Source organism: Cheilinus undulatus, linkage group 13, assembly GCF_018320785.1.
Source record: "Cheilinus undulatus linkage group 13, ASM1832078v1, whole genome shotgun sequence".
NCBI lineage: Eukaryota > Metazoa > Chordata > Actinopteri > Labriformes > Labridae > Cheilinus > Cheilinus undulatus.
The window spans coordinates 33,425,856-33,447,224 of record NC_054877.1 but is presented as its reverse complement, the minus strand read 5'-3'; the positions used below and the strand labels follow the sequence as shown (position 1 = coordinate 33,447,224).

The 21,369-nt window shown below is 39.5% G+C and overlaps 2 protein-coding genes across 2 annotated transcripts; one reads left to right on the top strand and one right to left on the bottom strand.

The window, feature by feature from the left end:
* Nucleotides 1-5,318: 5,318 nt before the first annotated feature.
* On the bottom strand, nucleotides 5,319-11,649 carry fam78ba (family with sequence similarity 78 member Ba). Its single transcript, XM_041802310.1, has 3 exons — nucleotides 10,559-11,649; nucleotides 10,116-10,395; nucleotides 5,319-6,104 (listed from the first exon to the last, which is right to left on the bottom strand). The coding sequence occupies exons 1-3, from the start codon at nucleotides 10,888-10,890 to the stop codon at nucleotides 5,862-5,864; spliced, it is 855 nt and encodes a 284-aa protein (XP_041658244.1). The 5' UTR covers nucleotides 10,891-11,649; the 3' UTR covers nucleotides 5,319-5,861.
* Nucleotides 11,650-11,901: 252 nt separating this feature from the next.
* cmpk (cytidylate kinase) lies at nucleotides 11,902-21,308 on the top strand. Its single transcript, XM_041802311.1, has 6 exons — nucleotides 11,902-12,150; nucleotides 14,564-14,710; nucleotides 16,175-16,327; nucleotides 16,448-16,524; nucleotides 17,661-17,757; nucleotides 20,539-21,308. Exons 1-6 carry the CDS (start codon nucleotides 12,007-12,009, stop codon nucleotides 20,578-20,580), a joined length of 660 nt encoding a protein of 219 aa, XP_041658245.1. The 5' UTR covers nucleotides 11,902-12,006; the 3' UTR covers nucleotides 20,581-21,308.
* The last annotated feature ends 61 nt before the right edge of the window (nucleotides 21,309-21,369 follow it).

Sequence of the window (21,369 nt, the reverse complement as noted above, 5' to 3'; positions counted from 1 at the left end):
CCTTTCTCTGTGTTGCTTGGGGCATTCTTTTGTCTTCATGATGTAATGGTAGCCAGGAATACTGATTAACCAGTAACTGGACCTTCCAGGCATAGGTGTCTTTGTAATACAATCACTTGGAAGTAGTCCCTCATTAATTGTGAGACTACTTGCACCAATTGGCTGTACCTCTATTTAATTAGGTTAGTCGTTTAAAGGGTGTGGATATTTATGCAGCTACTTATTTTACCTTACATATTTTATTTAATTGGCATTACTTTGTAGAAATCTGTTTTCACGTTGACATTAAAGAGCTGTTTAGATTTTTTAAGAGCCAAATTATATGAACTGTGATTGATTTATAAAAAAACAAAGGGTAAAACACTCAAGGTGATGAATCCTTTATATAGACGCTGTATATGCAAACATGTTTGTCTGACTTAAATCATACATGGCTGAAACACTTGTATAATGGGAGTAGTTGGGAGTACATTTACTCTTGAACACATCAATCAGCCTCAAACTGGCCAAAGCATTCTGCACATGCTCCAGTTTCTCTTTCTGGCTTTTACCTCAATGTTTACGAGAAATAGGAGGTGCCAACAATATAGTGTGCATCTCGTTTGTACCAAAACTATGTGGTAGAGAATTGTCCAGAGCTTTAAGGTTGTTCATAATTTCACAACCAGCTTGCTGTGTGCTACCCTGTTAGTTGATTGTTTGGTGTGTGACATTAAAGGTCAATTCAATAGTAACTAGCTGAAAGGGGGCACATTGCCACCTACTGTAGCAGAGTCAGACAACGGTCAATACATTGATTTTCCCCTGGTGCTTTCATAATGTTTTCAACATGTATGCTTCGTGTATCTGCAAAAATGAGAAAGCATAACCAGTATGCTTTTGTGAGAGTTCAAAGATTTACCACATTAGAGAGTTTTCCTTTTAGTTCAGCTGCTTAATTTTCCAATTGGTCAGTCAACTTTATTATACTAATTTCATTTGAAGAAACCTGAAGATCACACTGATAATGTCACTCTAGATGTTTACAGTCTTGAATTTTGTACTTAGGTGTTTCAGACCTGTATTTATTTTTAATATGATATGGGAAACGGGTGTATTTATAAAATATAAAGGGTATTAAATTTGCTGGGATCTCCTGCCTCAAAAGAAAGGAAAATCCTTTCCAGAGCTCCCATCTAGCATTGAAATCAGGAGCAAAGATGCTGCAAAGAGGAGGGGTTACCTCTGTTCAAATATGCTGAATGTCCTTTTTTTTATATGAGCTGAGATCAGATGGGATATGACTGCTTTGACCTTGCAGCTCACAATCTGTGTGTATATATGAAAGAGCTCATTCCTCTGTTATTTAAATACAAAACTAAGGTTTTTATGTAAGAACAAATGAATAAATTATGGCATCTTTTATGCTGAAACAACCAGCTCTGCCTTGATCTTTTTTCTTACTTCAAAGTGAATTGAATGGCTAAATTGGAGCTGAATGTGTGTATGTGCACACTCTCTTTTACACACTAACACAGACACACAGAGCAAGGCACACCCATGAATATTTTGAACTGTTTTTTTCAGCTCCAGTTGCAGTGCACTCAGTAAAACCAAAGCAGTCTCTATAGCAACAGATGGCTGAGTGAGCTGCTGTGCAGCGACGACAGTAGACACACTGAATAAATATAACCTATTTTAACCTCTTTGAGTGTTTTTCGCGATAGAAACAGACGTTTTTAGTCTACACGGACCCTGACTCATAAAATCAGAATTGAGGTTTATCTGTTGTATTTATTTTCTTTCCACAGCCGCGTTAAGTGGTTGCATAGATTTCGGTGTGTTTGGATTGAGACATGTGTTTGATGAGGTGGACAGACATGGGAGAGAAGAAGCAGGCAGATGGGAAGGTGAGGCATGAACCTGGGGAGAAGCACAGATGGAAGATGAGTCATGTGACTCGTGCGTGGAGTGGCAGGCAGGGACTTGGACGGAGTCACTGGACAGACCACAGGAATGACACAGGAAGGCCTCCATGTGTGATAATCCTGCAGAAATCTAGAGCTATATAATATAGGCTAATTTAGGAATGTATCAATTTACTGAGCTCATGATACTGGGTACATGAAATTATATTATTGTGACATGTTAAAGACTGTTCAAAATATCTGTAGTTTGGGATATAATTCCCATCAGCCAGCATTTGGGAAGGACAAGACCTTCCAAACCAAAACTCTGAGGGTGACTGAACGATGCTCTGCAGAGTAAACTTCATAACCCAAGCTCGACAGGCAGCTGTTGTCATGTCAAAACACAATTCTTCACAGTTTACTGTAAGAGGAGCCTGGTGGTAAGTTGTTAATATGTTTGGGGAATTTGTTGTATGTTGAAAATGTATTTTTATTATTTATTTTTCAGGGAATTTTATTAAAAATTTTGTGTAGGAGTTTTCATTGAAATTTTGGGGTATTTGCTTAAAAAGTTTTAGGAATTTTGTGGTAAAGTTTTATGTAAATCTTTAAGCTTTCTCAGAAAAGTTTACTGACACATTTGGGGAATATATGAAGACATTTTGGACTTACTTTAAGAGATTTTTAAAAATTTTCAAGAAATTTCATAGATACATTTGGAAATGTCTTGGGAATTTTAGGGAATTTATTTGGAAATACAAAAATTTGAAAGGAAATTTTCAAAACCTCCAAAACTTTTAGTTGAAATTTAATTAGTACTTTTTGTATGTTGTACTGTAAGATATGCCTATCCTTTTTCGGGGAAAACAACTTCACGTTCAAAAAGAAGGCTTTGGTTTTATACCTATTCTGTCTCATTTATCCCAAATAAGTGGGAGAAACTAAAAATGAATTCTAAACACTATCTCAGGTCTCAGGAGGTTAAACTCCTGCTGAAGTTGGTTTTCCACCAAGAAAGCTTTCAGTGATTTTTTTTTTTCTCTCGTTAAGAAAAAATGTTGATCAATTCTGATTAAGCTGTCACTATAGCAGCATCCATGCCATCGCTTTGCTGGCCGCCATTGTTTACACACTTTTGGCTGCTTCAACTAAACCACGCCCAGAGCTACCGTCTCTTCTCTTCAAATGACGCTGACTTTTCTGTTCATTACCTGATCGGGAAAACGTGAATCAGCTTGAAACTTTGTAAGTTGGGTCTGCCTGACATGGAATCTGGCCGGTCCATGTCCTTTGCAAGGTCAGTGATGGGCCACAATGCAATCCAAATTCTGTGCTCAAACTGTAACACAGTCAGCTGACATTAGTCGGTGCTGTGGCCTTTTTCGTCACTCTACTGCCTAAGTGTAAACAAGAACAATGGACAGAATAAAGGATAGAGTTACACATGTGGCAGGATTTTGTCAAAGAAAGTGAGATAAAATTGTACATAGGTCGTATCGGGATAAACAGGCAGAGCAATGCTTACCCATTTAACACAGGAATGTGAATGCCAACCAGCAAGGTATAGCAGATGTAGCATGATGGCTTATGGGCATAAGAAATTACATCACTTATCTTCTGATAATCTGAGGGGGTCTGGCTGCAGACTGTAGCTCTCAGATGCCCCCTCTTGTAGACCCTTACTGCGAGGTGCAGTATGGGGTAGCAAACCAAAAGTTGAAAGTTAACCACCTAATTACAAAATGTGAGTCTGCTTACAGGAAAAAAGCTTGGCCTTTCATGAAAACACTGTAACGTAGCATATGTAGTTGCGTTAGCTACATATTCAACATAGTTATGTAGCTAAAGTCAAGCTGGTATTAGGTATATTAGCTACTAGCTATGTAACAATGCTATCTACATAGCTTATGTGGCTATGTTAGCTTTAGCTCAAGTTGCTAAAGCTCCTGTTGCTAAAGCTAACTTAGATACATTGGCTTATGTAGTAAGATGAACTCTGTAGCTAGCATAGCTATGTTAGCTTTAGCAAAAGCTAACGTAGTTAAAGCGAGCCACCGTAAGCGTATCTACGTCTAAGATGGGTCTTTACATAATTTACCTCTGACCTATTTCCTCTGTTTTATTTAGGAAATGTTGTTCAGTCTGTAATGTCTGCATTGTGGTTATTGCATGAATGTGACTGCCAGACTTCTTATATGAATACATTTGCATTAAAAAAATCTAAAATTGGAATTACCCTGTGTTGGCAAATTAAGACTCTTCCAAATTTCTGTTCTGACAGAATTTGCATCTCACATGAACCGCCTGCAAGGGGTTTGCTTTAGACAATCTGAAAATAAAGTGCTCAGTTTTGATTGTTTCCTCATTTTTTTCTTATACTAAGACTAGTCTGTCAGTTATGCAAGTTGACCGAAAAAAATATTTGGTGAGGAACATCCCTATTTCAAATGTGCTTCTCAGATTATGGTTTCATGAAGTTTTGCTGACCTGAGCCTTGCAGAATGGCACCGTTTTACAGGCTGCGTCATGTTGGATGTGCTATTTGTGTCACTCACCACTCTCCTCAAACACTGTCCCTGCTTTTGTCCGTTTTCTGTTCATTTAACACTCTTTAACACTCTTGCAACAAGATGTATCATAAACCTCAAAATTTTCCCTCTTTTCTTCAGCTACAGAGTAAGAGAGGTCAAGCAGAGAGTACCCTCCACTGGTGACAAAGGATTACTATCAATTTTTATCAAATCATTATCAGTTGTCAATATTTGTTCAAAGATGTTCAATTGCATTGTGAGGCATAATTAAATCCCTGCTTATAAAATGCTATGCACCTTACCTCATGTAGCCCATGATGATTATGTGTGGCACTAATTCAGTTAGATCCTTTCTTAAATGCAGCTTTATTTAATACCATGTGAAGGATAGTGTAAAGAGTGCATCCAGCAGCTCTGATTGTTGTTATATTTGTGTAACAGGGTAGTACAGCATGGCCTGATTACTGCCAAATCGACCTTGTGTCTGAGTACAGTTCGGCCCCATTCCAGCACTGATCAATTGCCTGCGATCACACTCTTGTTTTAAATCTGTTGTATGGCACTATTCCAAGTCATTTACACTGCACTTATGTAGAGTATAGCTCACATTATTCATTCACTGTGGTGGCACGTTCAGCTTATCTCTGATAGTTTGTACCCCATCTGAATACAATATCAACTTCACCAGTGAGTGGAAAATGTCAGTGCAAAATTATGGCGTTTTACTAAAGGAAAACTCCAGCAAATTTTTCTTTTCCAGACTTTTATGCAAGGTGGGTGCTCGTAATACAATCTGACTGATGCATGAGTTCATCTTAAACTAAAAAGGTTCATATAATACTTTGTCTCTTTAAAATGTTCAGAATAAATCCTTAAATAATTACTGAGTGTGCTGAGGAAGGCCTTTGTTGGCACTGATGAGGTTTAACCAGCCTGCTTTTTTTTCTTTTGGTGGTTTTTGTTGGCTGGTTTTCAATCAAAATTTCTTCAGGTATCAAGTTATACAAAAAATGCTATTCTTAAACTTCTCAAGGGCAGTTTGTTGTGTCTCTCTCACTGGCTCATGCAATAACTTCTACATAAGGATGCAGGATGCAGTTCTTGTTGGGGTCTGATACCTCTGTGGTTCGTCCCAAAAACATTGTTCCTTCTTCACTAAAAATCAGGCAGAACTCTTTGAAGTCGTCAAGAACTGATCACAAGCCAAACAAGCCTTAATGAAACCCCGGCCCTGACACTACGTCGTGCCAAATCCAAGATTTAATATCCACTCCAGCTCTTTATAATGGTTCTCTTAAATCTTCCAGGACTAATGAGCCACCGGCATCCTGGTCTCAGGGAAACCATCAGTCCTCTCCTCCCTGGCGGCATCATGACTTTATCACCCTCATGACGCAAGAGGGAACGATTATACTTTTGTCTGTGCCAGCATTTCAGTCTCTTATTTTGGCGGTATGACCACAAGTGGTGCCCCCCTCCTCGGCCTCCACATGAGCACTTGGGCATCGTTGGCGTTGGGCCTCCCAAGTGCATTGGGAGGGATGGGCTCCTGGTAGTTGAGGATGTGCGGCTGCTCCTGATAGGGTCGACCCATCAATGAAGCTCGGGATCCTAGAGGCATGTCAGGGTCCACGGCGATGTCCACACGCATCCGCCACCGCACCGTCTGCAAGACGATACGCTCCTAGAGGAGAGCAGTCAACATTTATATATATAAATGCATGGTGTGGTCGATTCTAAGTACACTAGGGTATTTGTTTGCTAATGTGCAATCTAACTGATAGTATATTACAAAGGCTTGGTTTATCTTATCTGACAAAATTAAAGACAAGATGCAGAGCTTAGACCCCACTGTTCCCACTGTCTGCTGTGTCTGAACTACAAACTAATCATAAAGAAAATCAGCCTGATAAAACCTTAAAGAATAACATACTTACAAAGACAATCAATCAATCAGTTTGATTTAATCAAAACAGAAGTCCCCCCATGTCACTTTACATTTAGAGTAAAGCTACAAGGTCTGTCTCATTATTCATACTTTCACCACAGCTGTGAAATAAGAATTCACAATTAACACATCACAAATGTTTGAATTTATGGAATGAATTGTGAAAAATTATTATATATGAACAAGTTCGACGCTCTTACTAGGCAGGGATACATTTATTTGTTCAATGCAATACCGTTGCTATAAGCTGAGACCTTTTCAGTTGTGAAAAGAACTTATTTTGTGTATATTTTATCTACAGGTTTAACATGTTAAAATATAAATCTTTCTTAAATCATGAAGAACAAGAGATAGACGTAAAAACTGCATTAGTTTTGTTTATTAATTGCACATCATACTTTTATCACAACCCAAATGGAATCACACGTTGCAAAATATTCTAATTTCCTACAGATTCAGCCTACCTTAGATCATGCTTAATATTATGTTGTACTATTTTATTTTCTTATATTATTAACAAAGAAAGGCTGTCACAATATCCGTTCTTTAAACTTCCATACAACTCTATAAAAAATCTAACATCTACACCTGTTCTGATACCACAGCATTAAAAAAGACGTCCTATAGGCACCTAATATTGAGTAATCTCTACTGCACACTGTCTAAATTGCACAAATACACTGGCATTATTTTGGTACCACTGTTTTTTTTTATTTCTTTTCGTTCCACTGCTAATGTTGCATATAAAAAATGTTGAATAGTCTCAGTAATGGGACTATTCTAAATATACAGTCCCATTACTGAGATTATATATCAGATATATTGTGGAAAAGCTTGTGCTTTGCTCTTAATCCTGCAGGGTAAAAAGGTAAAATACATTTTTAAATACCATACCTATTAAAAAAAGTATTCCCCCCTGAATGTTTTACACTTTTGTTGCTTTTATAAATCAATCATGGTCAATATAATTTTGCTTTTTTGCCAAAAAATGTTCAAAAAATATTTTTAATGTCCAAGTTTAAACAGATTTCTACAAAGTAATGTCAATTAAATAAAAATAAGTAAAAAAAAATGATTGCATAAATATTGACCTCCTTTAAAGTGACAGACCTAATTCAACAGAGGTCCCGCCACTTGGTGCTACTAGTCTCACAATAATTGTAATGAGGATCACCTGAGCGCAGTGAATTTGTCTCAAGTAGAAACAACAGTATAAAGAAACCTGTGTCTGGAAGGTCCAGTCACTGCTAATTCAGTAGCCCTGGCTACCATTACACCATGAGGACAAAAGAACACCCTAAAAAACTTAGAAAAACAATTATTGGAAAGTACAAGTTAGGGGATGATACAAAAAATGTCTGAGGCACTGAACATGTCTGAGGCACTCCCCCGGAGTTCAGTTAAATCTGTCACTGAGAAATGAAGGAATATGCCCATCCTCAGGATAAGGCCGTCCTCACAAACCTAGTGACTGTGTAAGAAGGAGACTAGTGAGGGAGGCACCTAAGACACCTATGACTACTCTGAAGGAGTTAAAAACTTCAGAAGCTACGATGAGAGAGACTCTGTATACAAAAATTGTTCCCCGGGTTCTTCACCAGTCAAAACTTTATGGGAGAGTGGCAAAGAGAAAGACACTGTTAAAGAAAACTCAGATTTAATCTGGACTACAGTTCACCAAAAGGCATTTGCGTGACATGGTCAATGGAAGAAAGTCCTTTGGTCAAATGATGCCAAAATGGTGCTTGTTGGCCATCAGACCAGACGCTGTTTGATAGACACCAAACGCTGCACATCACCACAAACACACCATCCCCACTGTGAAGCACAGTGGTGGCAGCATCATGCTGTGGGAATGCTTCTCAGTAGCTGGCCCTGGAAGGCTTGTAAAGATAGAGGGTAAAACTAATGTTGCAAAATATAGAATAATCCTGAAGCAAAACCTTTTTCAGTCTGCAAGAGAACTGTGGCTTGGGAGAATATTTATTTTTCAACAGGAAAATGACCTGAAGCATACAGAAAAAGCTACAAAGAAATTGTTAAGACACAACAACGTGAATGTTCTGGAGTGGCCGCGTCAAAGCCCAGACCTCAATCCAATAGAGAATTTGTGGCTGGACTTGAAAAAATTAATCCTCATGCCCAATCCTGCGCATCATGACAGAGCTTGAGTAGTTTTGAAATACAATGGAGTAAAATTGCAGTGTCTGATATGCAAGCCTGATTGAGACCTATCCACACAGACTCAGCGCTGTGATTGCAGCAGGTGCATAATACTATACTGACTTGAAAGGGTTGAATATTCAAGAAGTCACTTATTTTACTTTACATATTTTTGTTTAATTGTCATTACTTTGTAGAAATGTGTTTTCATTTTATATTGACCATGACTGATTTCTAAAATCAATGAAAAGGTAAAACATCCAAGGGGGTGAATACTTTTTTATAGGCACTGTATATATGAAAGACATTGAATATGTTATAGAATTCTGCTAATGCTGTTGTTGAATATTGATGAATGTCAGTCTGTGATGAATTTGTAACAAAACTTTTCATGCACATTTAAAATTGAGTACCTAATGTCTCACGTCCATCAGGTACTGATGGTAGCTGCTGTAACAGTTAGGCAGCTCAGCTGATTTCATTGAGATTTCAAGTGAAGACTTCCTCTCAAACTTATGTTTATATGCCATGCCTTTAACAATTATCATAAAAGAGATCACCCCATGAGTATCACAAGACTTTGATGAAGCAGTCATAAAAATTTATTTTAAATTGAGCCAGAATTATGGCCAGGGCAGCAATATAAAAAGTCCTCTCTTCTGGTGTCTGCTAACATTTAACATTGGAGTAAATGAGCGACTTGGTGATTTTTCTGTGACAGTTGACCGTCAACCAGAAACATGTTTAGATGATTTTGCTTTGACAGCTGTTTTAACACAAGCAGCACAAGATTACCTACATCTTGATGCCTTTTTTATTTTCTCTATTATGTATGTCAAGTGCAGTATGTGCTTTTGGTAGCAGAAATCCATGCCATTGAAATAAGTGTCAGATACCTTGAAGGGCTGAGAAAGCGAGTTGACTTTGAAAGTTCAAAAAAAGAATGGTACAAAAAGCTGCATCATACTTAAATAGCTTAATGTGTTGGGACTATTTCAAAGGTTGAATTGACTTTTTAAGTGAATGTATGAATGAGTTTTAAGGGTTTGAGGTGGGCAGAAGAAAAGTAGAACATATAGTGATTGCTGAGTAAACATTCACAGCAATAATGGAGACGCTAACAGGTTAAGATGTGGAATCCAAACGTTTTAGAGTATTAGAATTTTGAACAGCCTTATTGTTGCTTACATTTTATTCACCGATGAGTAAGAAATAGTTGACATTAGCCTTTTAAAAGGCAGAAACTTTGAGAAAAACAGCCATTTGCCAAGAAAGTGTAAAGAACACAGACATGCTGATGCTGATTTTGAGCTGGTCTATCTCCTCATGGACATTGCAGATTTTTTTCCCTGCAGAAGGCAATGATGAGGTACTTTGTAACTTTACACCAGGAAGGAAAAGAGCAGGGGGGAGATGATTACATCACAGTCAGTCTGTGTGCAGTGTGTGTGTTTCTAGATGTAAAGCCAGCAGTTTAACTAGATAAACAGTGAATACAAAACACAGACTATTTTTAAGATATGGATTCAAAAACTGTTTACTTTTCAGTGTAAGACCCCCTTCTATTTGTGTTTTTGTCCTCACCTTTGTGACGGAGTTCATCGCCACCAGCCAGGTGATGAAGCTCTGGTCCCGGGTGATGTGGGTGAGCATGGGTGTGTTGCTGTTGCTGATGGGCACTGCCCAGGTCACACTGGGGTAGAAGTTGTCGTTCATGCTGACTGTCAGACGGGACGGTTTGGATGTGGGCCCAGTCAGGGTGACTGTCTCTGTGGTGTTGCCATACCAGGGATAGCTGACGCCGTCTGAGTCGCTGATAGCCTTGACCCTACCCTCTCGAAGCTCTGGTAGCTCCCAGCTGGACCTGCAGATGAAGGGTGAAGAGGACAGAGTCAGAGGGGGACAGGCTGTTCTTATTTGCAGCGTCTAGATGTTTGTTAGTACTTTGCAGAAGTAGAACACACAACACAAGCTGAGCTCATTTGGAGACTGGAAGTTCATATATCATGGTACTACTGTTTACTTACATTCCAATATCCCCATATGTGTTGTAGAACTCCATCTGAGTGCAAGCCTGGATCCAGCCCACCACCCAGGTCTCGTTGCGGGGCACGGGTGGCATCACAACCCCCGCTGAGGCCCTGAAGTAAGGCGTCTTGTAGCGGAGCACAATCGGTGAGTTCTCCTCGATGATGGTGGGACACTGGTCAATGGAGGCTGACACCTCATACACCACTATGTTCTCCCGTCTGATGCGGGGCTTGCATGCGATGCTCTGAATACAGCCCATAGTGCAGGCGGCGAGCAAAATAAGCAAAACCAGAGGAGGGAGCAAATGTTTCCTGGCCAGTATGCACATCAGTCCCCTCCTGATTCCACCCTTGCTGGAAGAGCAGATCTATTCCTTTAATTGCCCATCATCAATGATTGGTTTGGGTGGAAAACAGAGGAGGATAAAAAAGATGGGGAGTGTCCCAGTCACCATTGATGAAACATAAGAACATCCACAAGCATATTTTCAGGATGGTATGGAGGTGAGAGAGAGAAAGTGGGGCCTGGGGGGGAAGTATCACAGATCTCTGGTGCCTCCTCCCCCCGGTCTGCCTGCTGACTGCCGCACTGCCCTTGGCGCTCGTCCCCAGAAACTGCAATCCGGCCTCCCCTGGGCTGCTGCTGCTGCTCCTCCGCCGTGCGTCCGGAGGCTCCTCTGCTCCTCGTCGAGTCCACACGTCCGGCTGCACGTCGGTGCCCCTTGATCCTGCTGATGCTCTGCGCCTGGCTCTGCGCTGTCATGTCAAGCAGCGACAGGGCAGCCAGGTGCGTCAGAGGAGGGGGTGCTGGATGCCTTTGTTTGCTTGGCTTTTTCCTGTATTAGCCCTACATTCGCGCGGTGCCCTAAAAAGAATAAATCGGGCTCTTCATCACCTTGACCTACATGAAAAGAAGCTACATCAAATGAGCGCCAATGTGTCAAATAAAGGCCAGCCAGCAGGGCTAATGCAGGCTATTATAATGTTTTCCTCGCTGTGTGCTTCCATTCTTAGGGATGCATGAATGGTGCATCATGAATGGAGGCAGCGAGGCAGCATAAACGTGCCGAAAACAGAGACTAAACCGAGCCACTCGAGCGCCTCTCAGTTCTCACCGTACAGCGTCCTCGCGCTGTTGAGCATCACGGACCGGGGAGCATCCTCTCCACGCCGCGGGATCTTCTCGTTCGGTTTGGAGGTGCTGATGCTGGAGAGGCAGGGGAGGGGCGTCACCCGACCTCTGCATTGAAAAAAATAACAAGTGCAACGAGGTGTGGCTACACGGACTGCGTCGCTCCTACGTGGAACGCCATTGGTCAGTGAAGTCAACAGCGGAAGTGGTGTCGTTTGACTCATCGACTTCCTACTCTGGTACTGACACGCATTCAGCCCGACTTATTATATTTGTCCACACCCCGCAGGTCCACTCCTATAGCTGCTGGTTTATGATCGGCGGTTTGTTCGGTTACGTGTCACAAAGGGTGCCGAGCTTGTTGTACCGGGTATCCGCGATCATGAAGCCGCAGGTTGTGTTCGTGCTGGGCGGGCCCGGCGCCGGCAAAGGGACCCAGTGCTCCAAGATTGTGGAGGTACGAGAGGAAGGACAATAAGAAGTACTGTCATTGTATGAGGATGTAGCCTGTAGTGATGGAAATTGTGTTAAGTTTTTGTTCATAACCCCTCTTTTATCAGCAGGACTTCGCTTTAAGCTAATGCTTTGATGATAATGACTTCTGGTTGTCCTCTAAAATGAACCTGTGTGGGTTAGCCGGTCAGCTAGCTAGCTAATTAGCCGCACAGGATATTCAGTTTATATGCTAACATGAATAGACACTGTGGCATTAAGGAGTTGAGAGGCATGCTTCACATATTCTACATTGTTTAGAATCTCGTCAGTAGCTGTTTCTGACATTTATGTCCTTTATTCTATATATTTTAGCCCTGTGATGAATGTTATTCAGTCAAACGCCTGCATGCATACAATAAATGAACGCCTGCTAATTATCTTTACATGGAGCAAACAAAGCTAACAGGAGATACACTATTGCCATTTACTCTACTTTGTAACCTTATCATTGGCTTATCTAAAGGTGAGGTTATGCAATTGTAATTCTGGAGTGCACTTGTCCATTCAACAGTCGGCAAACAGTGACTGTGTAAGGGTTATAACTAGGGCTGTCAAAAGATTAAAACTTTAAATCGCTATTAATCTCAGGATTTCTGTAGTTAATCGTGATTAATTGCATCCATTATGCCCCCTTCTTAAAAACAATGATACTTTTTGGAACCAAAACTGCTTTTGTGTCACTTTGGATGTAGAGTAATTGACTTAATGTTTGGATACAGACCTACTTTTACAGGTTGATCTAAGATTTTAACATGAGCTCAACTACAGAAAAAGTATGGATTGTAAAGGAAATATGAAGTCCAGATGACTGTTGACTTGTCCACTGAGGTGTGCAAGTTTTTTTTTAAAGTAAAATGGGACAATAAGGGGCAGTGATTGTCTTATTTTGCATCTCTGTTGTTTCAGGGAGGCAATGTCATGGCTGAACAAAGTGTGCTAAATGGCCCAATAAAGCAAGGGATTAATCGTGATTAAAATAATATAGTGCCCGTATTGTGGACATTAATTAATCTTCACAACACAAAGAATCTTGACAGCCCTAGTTTTAACAATACCATTAGCATTAAACCTAGCTATGATACTAGCACAAATTGGTCAATGCTGACTAGGAGTCTTCAGCACGCTCTATTAGAGAATTTCTTGTATCCACGTCAAAAAACTGCAGGCAATCTTATTATATAGTTTGTCAATGTTTCGTTATGGAAAAAGTTTTGTGCAATTCTGACAGTGTTTGCCTGCAATACCCAATGGATTCATTCCTCTCTGAAGTACCTGCTGTATAAGATGTAGTTTTTAAAAATGCCAGTACTTCTTGAAACAGTCCATCATTAAAGTAAAACAGAATTTGTAATGTTTTAAAACATGATGTAGAAAAAGTATTGCAAATTTACATCATTGAATATTCAGTTATTCTCTTTAGTAACACATCTTAAATCTTTTCTACCTTGAAAAATGAAAATATGTCTACAAAATGATGGACATCAAAGTGAGGCTGGTGCAAAGAAGTTAGCTTTAAAAATGTGTGTATTGTTGAGTTCAGTTTTAAATTCATATTCTGCGCTTAGTAGCTTTATTTTTGGATTAAATATTAAAGTAAAACAAAGCTGTTGCACTATTCTGAGTAGAAATTTGATTATAAGTGTTTTGCAGCAATGCCACCTGCACTAAGTTACGTGGAATAAGCACATCTAGTAGTTAATCTGTTTACTGAAGTTATTTTTGTCAACAAAAACATTGAAACTTTAATCTTGGTAAATACGAGTGTCGGACTGGGTAGATATTCAATATTAAAAAATCGTATCAGAAGTCAAAAGTGCTGATTGGGACATCCCTAATTGTAACAATCCTTTTCTCACACTTAAGTCATATACCGGTTGGAGAATCGGTATGGATTTGGAAAGACCTTATCTCTAATAAGCCACCCAAAAAGTTTGAAAAGCAAGAAGTCTTCTTGAGGATTCTGCTTTGAAGTTTTTCTGAAAGTCAGATTCATGAAAGCTCATGAAGCTGCAGCTCCGCTGGGCGCCCCTGTGGATTCTTTGAAGTGTAAGTTTGTCTGAGAAAGAGCTTCTTTAAGAAAGACTTTAAAACTTCATCTGCTCACGGATGTTACGGGGTGTTGGCTGCGTTGCCTCACATGCTGGTTTAGCTTGAATGACAGCTATGCATAGAGGCTCCTTTCATTCAGAGCATAAAGACTGACCTTTCCCTGGACTATGAATGAAATGTCCTCAACCTTTAAGGGCTGTTTTAAAATGTAGATTTACAGCTTGAGAAGGAATCTGCAAACTGGTAAAAGTGTCTGACTGTCACAGAAAATTTCTATCCCAAAAGATCACCTTTTCACATAAAATCTAAATGTTTCTGTCTCTCAGAACTACAACTACACCCATCTGTCAGCTGGGGACTTGCTGAGGGCGGAGCGAGCCAGGGAAGGGTCTGAGTTCGGACAGCTCATTGCAAACTACATCAAAGAAGGCAAAATTGTCCCTGTGGAAATCACTATCAACTTACTCAGGAAGGTATGCACAACATAAATGAGAGGCTGAAAATCAGATTTGTGTTTTCATAGCAGGAGGCAGATCCTGATCAGTATGCCAGGAGGTAGATGCTTGTAACTGAGATCTATTAATAGCTGCACTAATGTATTTTTGTGTTAAAACTTAAAAGAAACATTTCCTACACGTCCCCTAAGCCCTTTCCACACTTGCATTTTCTGCATAAGTTCAGGACATTGAGGCCATGATCTTTTCAGGAACTTAGCTTTCTAACATGCATTTTATAGAGGGGGGTAATCAGTGTTGAATTCACTCTTATGATCCAAAATACTCAAATTAGGGTTGGATGAAGGGGTGGTGGCTTTGTAGCCCATTAGGAAGGGGAGGCAAGAAGTAAAGAGCAAAAAGAAGGGAAAACTCTTCAATGGCTGACGTCATCATCTGCCCATTTATTAGTGGTAGTACGTTGTTCATGCCACCTTCCATGTTCACATATTCACACATGGGCTCACTCCTGCTTCTTGCAAAAGTTTTAGTAGTAGGCTTGCAGAAAAAGTTAAGATTAAGTTCCTCTGAAAATGTGTGGGTTTGGGTGCAGGCATGCTGCCCACTGAATAATGTTGGGACATTGTCAAAAGTGCAGTACATACATGAAAAAGCCTCTTGTGTCCACACCACTCTGCTGTCTATAAACTCCCTAAAAGCAGAAACTTTTGAGAATGTTTGTGTCTTCTTGTCTTGTGTTCCTGTAAAGCGTCCTTGGGTTTCTTGAAAGGCGCTATATTAATTTAAGATATTATTATTATTATTAGTATTACAAGAGATAATCCTCTGTGTGTGTTTTGTGGAAAAAAAAATATTTTTTTGTCAGTAACATAGGCACCAACATTAACTTCCTGATTGTATTTTACCCTTGCAAGAAAAAAGTAATATGTCTTGACCACCAGCAGATAACTTAGCATGGATAACAGTAATAGAATCATCAGTAAAAGAAAAAGCAGTTTATCTCTTGTTTTGCTTTCTTGATTTTTTATTGAAGTTTTTTCAACTAAGCCAACATCAGCAGAATAGATGTTTGGCTACCTGTTTACAATGGCAGCCATATACCAGTTGTGCTGCAGGTATAGCCATGTTTTGTGTATTTTCAGGGATTATAGTATGAACAGGGATTATTCCAGGATAGAAACTTAAATGTATATCAGATTGTTGTCAAAAAGTGTTTCTGAAATTCTGGCATTATCAGTAGAAATCAAGGCCTCACCTGCTGTGTATTATTGCTGATGACTGACACTGTTGTAGTGTTGGTGCTGGAAATATGTAAGCACAGAGGTGACGGGTTGTTTTTAATATGTATTTTCAGAATTAGTGTGTTACTGTATTTTACGATCTTCCTGTCTGGTCTCGAGTTCTGATCTCTCACTCATATAAACAGCTCTTTAAAGAATACATTTAAGCACGAGTATTTGATCTGTATTTCCTGTTTCCAAGGCAATGGAAGAAACCATGCAGAAAGATGAGAAAAAGTTCCGTTTCCTCATAGACGGTTTCCCCCGTAACGAGGACAACCTGGAGGGCTGGAACACCGTCATGGATGGCAAAGCAGACGTCAAGTTTGTGCTTTTCTTTGACTGCAGTAATGCGGTACGTCATGGAAACCTAAGAGCTCTAATCCCTCTTGCTGTAAAAACATGAATACAGAGAACTGAAAATCCTCTGAGAGATTTTAAACTGAGCTTGTAATTATTTTTCTTTTTTCCTTAGGTATGCATTGACCGATGTCTAGAAAGAGGGAAGAGCAGTGGGCGCACAGATGACAACAGAGAAAGTTTGGAGAAAAGGTGAACACACAAAATAAAACATTCAACTTAAGCAGTAATTTAACACAGATTTTTAATGTACTGAGTGTTGGCCCTTCAGGTATTATCTGTAGTCTTTGACTATTACTGAAAAAAACTTGTGCCTAGATAAATTGATAATACTTGAACTTAAAATATCTTATTAAACTTAATGTAAGGCATGTTTATCCTACAAGTCGTTGAAAGCACTTTATTCCAAGAAACTACTAGCAAAAACAAAACCTTAATTGTTTGTAATAAGTGAAATAAAACTACCTGTGCAGAAAGAAAATTCATCTGAAAAGTTTATTGAATAAAGAGTTTCAGTCTCATTCAAAAAGCGTAACAGATGAAGCTTAGCATTAGTTCATGCAGGACATGGAAGTTGTACACCTAGTCTTGATTAGCTGGTGGCCAGCTGATCCTAATTATCGCCTCGCAGCTCCCACAGCCAATCACAGCTTTTTCTCAACACAGGGGCTCGTTTAAATTTGACGTACTTCTCACTAATCCCTGCTTGCATTAATGCTGCTGCGCCATGCTGCTGCTGCTGGCAAAGCTTAACCTCCTCCACCCCAGCCCCCTCCTTTATAGTATAAAGCTTGTTGCACTCACATATTCAGATTCTTGCTACCATAGGTTTACTTATTTAATTGTATACAGTACACAGTGTCATAAATGTATCTATCCATCTGGGGGTTTGTGCTCCCTGGAACGTCAAAGCATGCTGCTTGGCTAACCCAGGGAGCATCTTTTGAGCAGAGCCTTCTTCACCAAGTAAAACATTTTGCAGTAAAGCAGTTAAATGTAGGGCAAGAGTGTTCCTGAATGAAAAAATATGATGAAAAATAAGATGTTTATCTGAACTTGCTGGTTGATTGTGGCTTATGTTAAGTGTCATGACATATATTTAACTTGAAATTCAGTAAATAAACCTGGTAAGATGTACATTTTGCTCATTTGGTGTACTGAATCGATCCACTCTGCCTTATCAAGCATATCTGATCAGTATAGATCTGTGTGACCCATTTATCTGACTGTTTTATACCTGCATGTGTGCTTTTGACCTAATTTATGTCTCCTTCAAGTCCCCTGCGTCATCTGACCCTGTTAACAAGGCATATTTTTCTTCAATGCAGAATCCAAACCTACCTGCAGTCCACGCGACCAATCATTGAACTGTACGACAGAATTGGCAAGGTGCGCACTGTAGACGCGTCTCGCTCCATGGAAGAGGTGAGTGAATGTCAATAATGAAGTGACAAGTACAGTGCCATGAAAAAGTATTTGCCCCCTTTCTGATTCCTGATTTTTTTTTGCATATTTATCAAACTTAAATGTTTCAGGTCATCAATCCAATTTTAATATCTCACAGAGACATATAGCCGTGTTTCCACTGTAAAAGGTATGGTTTGGTACACTAAACACCAAAATAGTCTGCATTTCCACAGACATTTGGTGGTTGGTATGTAAAGGCATGAATGTGAAGTCACATGCAGCGCGAGTCTGCTGGTCCAGCTGCAGAGTTGTAGAAGGGATGAGTGAAAGAAATCAGTAGGGAATAAGCGGTAAACAGCTTTATTTCAACTCAAAGTGCTTCTTAAAAAAACAACATCTTAATTTTGTTAACCACAGTTAATAAAGATCCTCAGCTGATGAAATACGTGGACAGAAATGTTCTGAATCGTGTCGGTACGTTAATATGCAAATATAAAGAGTCTATAACAGCTTATACAACATAATATAAAATCTTAGAGCTGTACCATGAGAATTCAACACATTAAAAAAATAAAGTAAAAGTTTAACTGGTGTTAAAATCAAACTAGATTAACTCAGAAATCCTGGGTGTGCTGATCTCATTTTAAAATAGTTTGCAGCCCAGAGTTTTACAAAAAAATGTTTAGCAGCCACAGAGGTATGTTTTCACAACTTAACTAAAGTAAGAAGTAGATGAATAACTAGTTACAGTACAGAGTATCAACTGAGCTAAAGCTTCGTATTCACAAAACTTCAGCATTAATTTAGTTTCACATCAAGCGATAGACCAAGGTTATTTGTGCCTTCAGGCTCTGCTTTGTGTACTTAAAATCAGGTCCAGATAAACATCAGGAAATTTGATTTCTGGCCAAATATCAGTATCCACTAACTAGGAGACAGTGTGGATCTCTTTTGAGTCCAAATATCCCCGATTTAAGCAGATATTAGTCTGTTTTTCTCCTGTTTTCGCTGCTCCTCACAGACACTTGTGTATTTTGCAGCCCAGTGCTGAGCGGTCTTGTCATGCGCTGACGTGACCAGTGCAAACCCCTTTTGTTGTGTGTGTGGCTCCACCTTTTTGGGAGGGATGGGTAAGATTGGTACCCCTATAAAAGGGTGCCAAAAAGTGGGACCCTACCTGTCTTTTTTTTTTTTTTGGGACCCTTTCCAACTTTTGCTCTGTGGAAAAGTGAAAAAAGCGTACCGTGCCGTACCAAACTGAACTGGACCGCTCGACCAGACCTATAACAGTCTGGAAAAGGTTACAAAGCCATTTCCAAGGCTTTGGGACTCCAGCAAACCACTGTCAGAGCCATTATCCACAAATGCCAAAAACTGTGAACAGAGGTGAAGCGTCCCAGGAGCGGTCAGCCAACTAAAATTACTTAAAGAGTGCACTGACGACTCATCCAGGAGGTCACAAAAGAACCCAGAACAACATCCAAAGAACTGTAGGCCTTACTGGCCTCAGCTAAGGTCAGAGTTCATGGCTGAACCATAAGAAAGACACTGGGCAAAAATGGCATCCATGGGAGAGTTCCAAGGCCAAAACCACTGCTGACAAAAAAAGAAAAAAAAAAGAACACAAAGGCTCATCTCACATTTGCCAAAAAATATCTTGATGATCCCCAAGACTTTTGGAGAAATATTCTGTGGACTGATGAGGCAAAAGTTGAACTTTCTGGAAGGTGTGCGGCCTGTTACATCTGACATAAAAATAACACAGCATTTGATAAAAACAACATTATGCCAACAGTCAAATATGGTGATGGTAGTGTGATGGTCTGGGGCTGCTTTGCTGCTTCAGGACCTGGACCACTTGCTGTGATTGATGGATCAATGAATTCTGCTGTCTACCAGAAAATACTGAAGGCGAACGTCCCGGCATCAGTTCATGCCCTTATGCTCAAGCGCTCTTGGGTTTTGCAGCAGGACAACAACCCAAAACATACCAACAAGTCCACCTCTGAATGTCTACAAAAAAAAAAAATTAAGGTTTGGATTGGCTAAGTCAAAGCCTGTACTTAAATCCAACTGAGATGCTGTGGTGTGACCTCAAACGGGCTGTTCATTCTGAAAAAGCCTCCAATATGACTGAGTTTAAACAATTCTGTGAAGCAGAGTGGGCCAAAATTCCTCCATAGAGATGTGAAAGACTCATCCCCACTTATCGCAAACACTTGATTTCAGTTATTGCATTTTTCCCCCTTTAATAAATCAAAAGGTTACTTCGCACATCTATTTCTCGGGACAGGTGCGTCGGAGAGCAGGGTATCCAGCAAACAGTTCAGAGGTAAAACCTGCACACTATCCAACTTGCAAAAAAGGATGTATTTATTTACAATGCTTCGGTACTAGACCTTCATTAGGCAAACCTGATGCCTGATGAAGGTCTAGTACTGAAGCGTTGTAAATAAGTACAACCTTTTTTGCAAGTTGGACAGTGTGTGGGTGTTACCTTTGAGCCCCCTTTAATAAATAAAATCATCATTTAGAAACTGCATTTTGTATTTACTTGGGTTGTCTTTGTGATGTATTAAAATTGGTTTGATGATCTAAAACATTTAAGTGTGATAAATATGCAAAAAAAATCAGGAATCAGAAAGGGGGCAAATACTTGTCCCTAATGATTCAATTGCCTTTTTATATATTAAGAGGCATCTTAAGTTTGATGCTATATTTTGTATTTGTATTGCCAAGTTTTCGACTGTTGTAAACCGATGAAATCCTAATAAAACTCTTCTATATTCTACCTTTTAGGTGTTTACTGATGTGAAATCCATCCTGGACAAAGAGGGTTGAGGTTCTCCAACTGCCATAAACATTCATTGACCTTTTTAGTTTTTAATTTTATCAACTGCAAGTACTCTAAAATAAGTTTATATGTCCATTCATATGACTTTTTACTTTGATTACTTTTTTGTTTATTTTTTCATCTATGTTGTAAATGCTACTGTGTGTTAGTGAGTGTTCGAAATGTGTCAGTATGAATGAGAGGTAGAGATACCTAGCAGCTACACGTGATCATAAGATCACCATCTTTCACCATAGTCTGAGGCCTTCACATAGGAACAAAGTGGATCATCAGCTTAGAGCAACTCTTTTTTTCCAATCAAAGGCACTTCTTAAAAGAATATTTCACTCATGTCTTCGAGGATCATGTCAACAGAAGCAGAATGCTTCAGACCAAATAATTAGGCTATTCGACCTGATAATGACAGACTTGGATCAGTTTAAGACTTTATGGATCAGAAATTACCTTTAAAATGAAATAAAGAAAACATTTGTCTGTTCTTTTATGGAAGGATCTGCTGAAGCGGGACGAGGTACTTTTGTGACATGTAGTCATCAGGTCTATGCCTGCGTAATTGACTCTTGAACACCTGTATGTGCTTCACAGCTTCAAATTGTTGAACTACTTTAGAACAAACATGAAGATAAGAGATTTGTTGAATCTGTTGTACTGTATCTGCCTGAAGGAGGAAGGATAAAACAGAAAAATTAAAGACTGACTTTTCTCTTGTGCTTTATTAATTCTTGAAGAGTCTTCATTATATGTATGCTTGCCAGTCACTATTAGGTACATCTGTT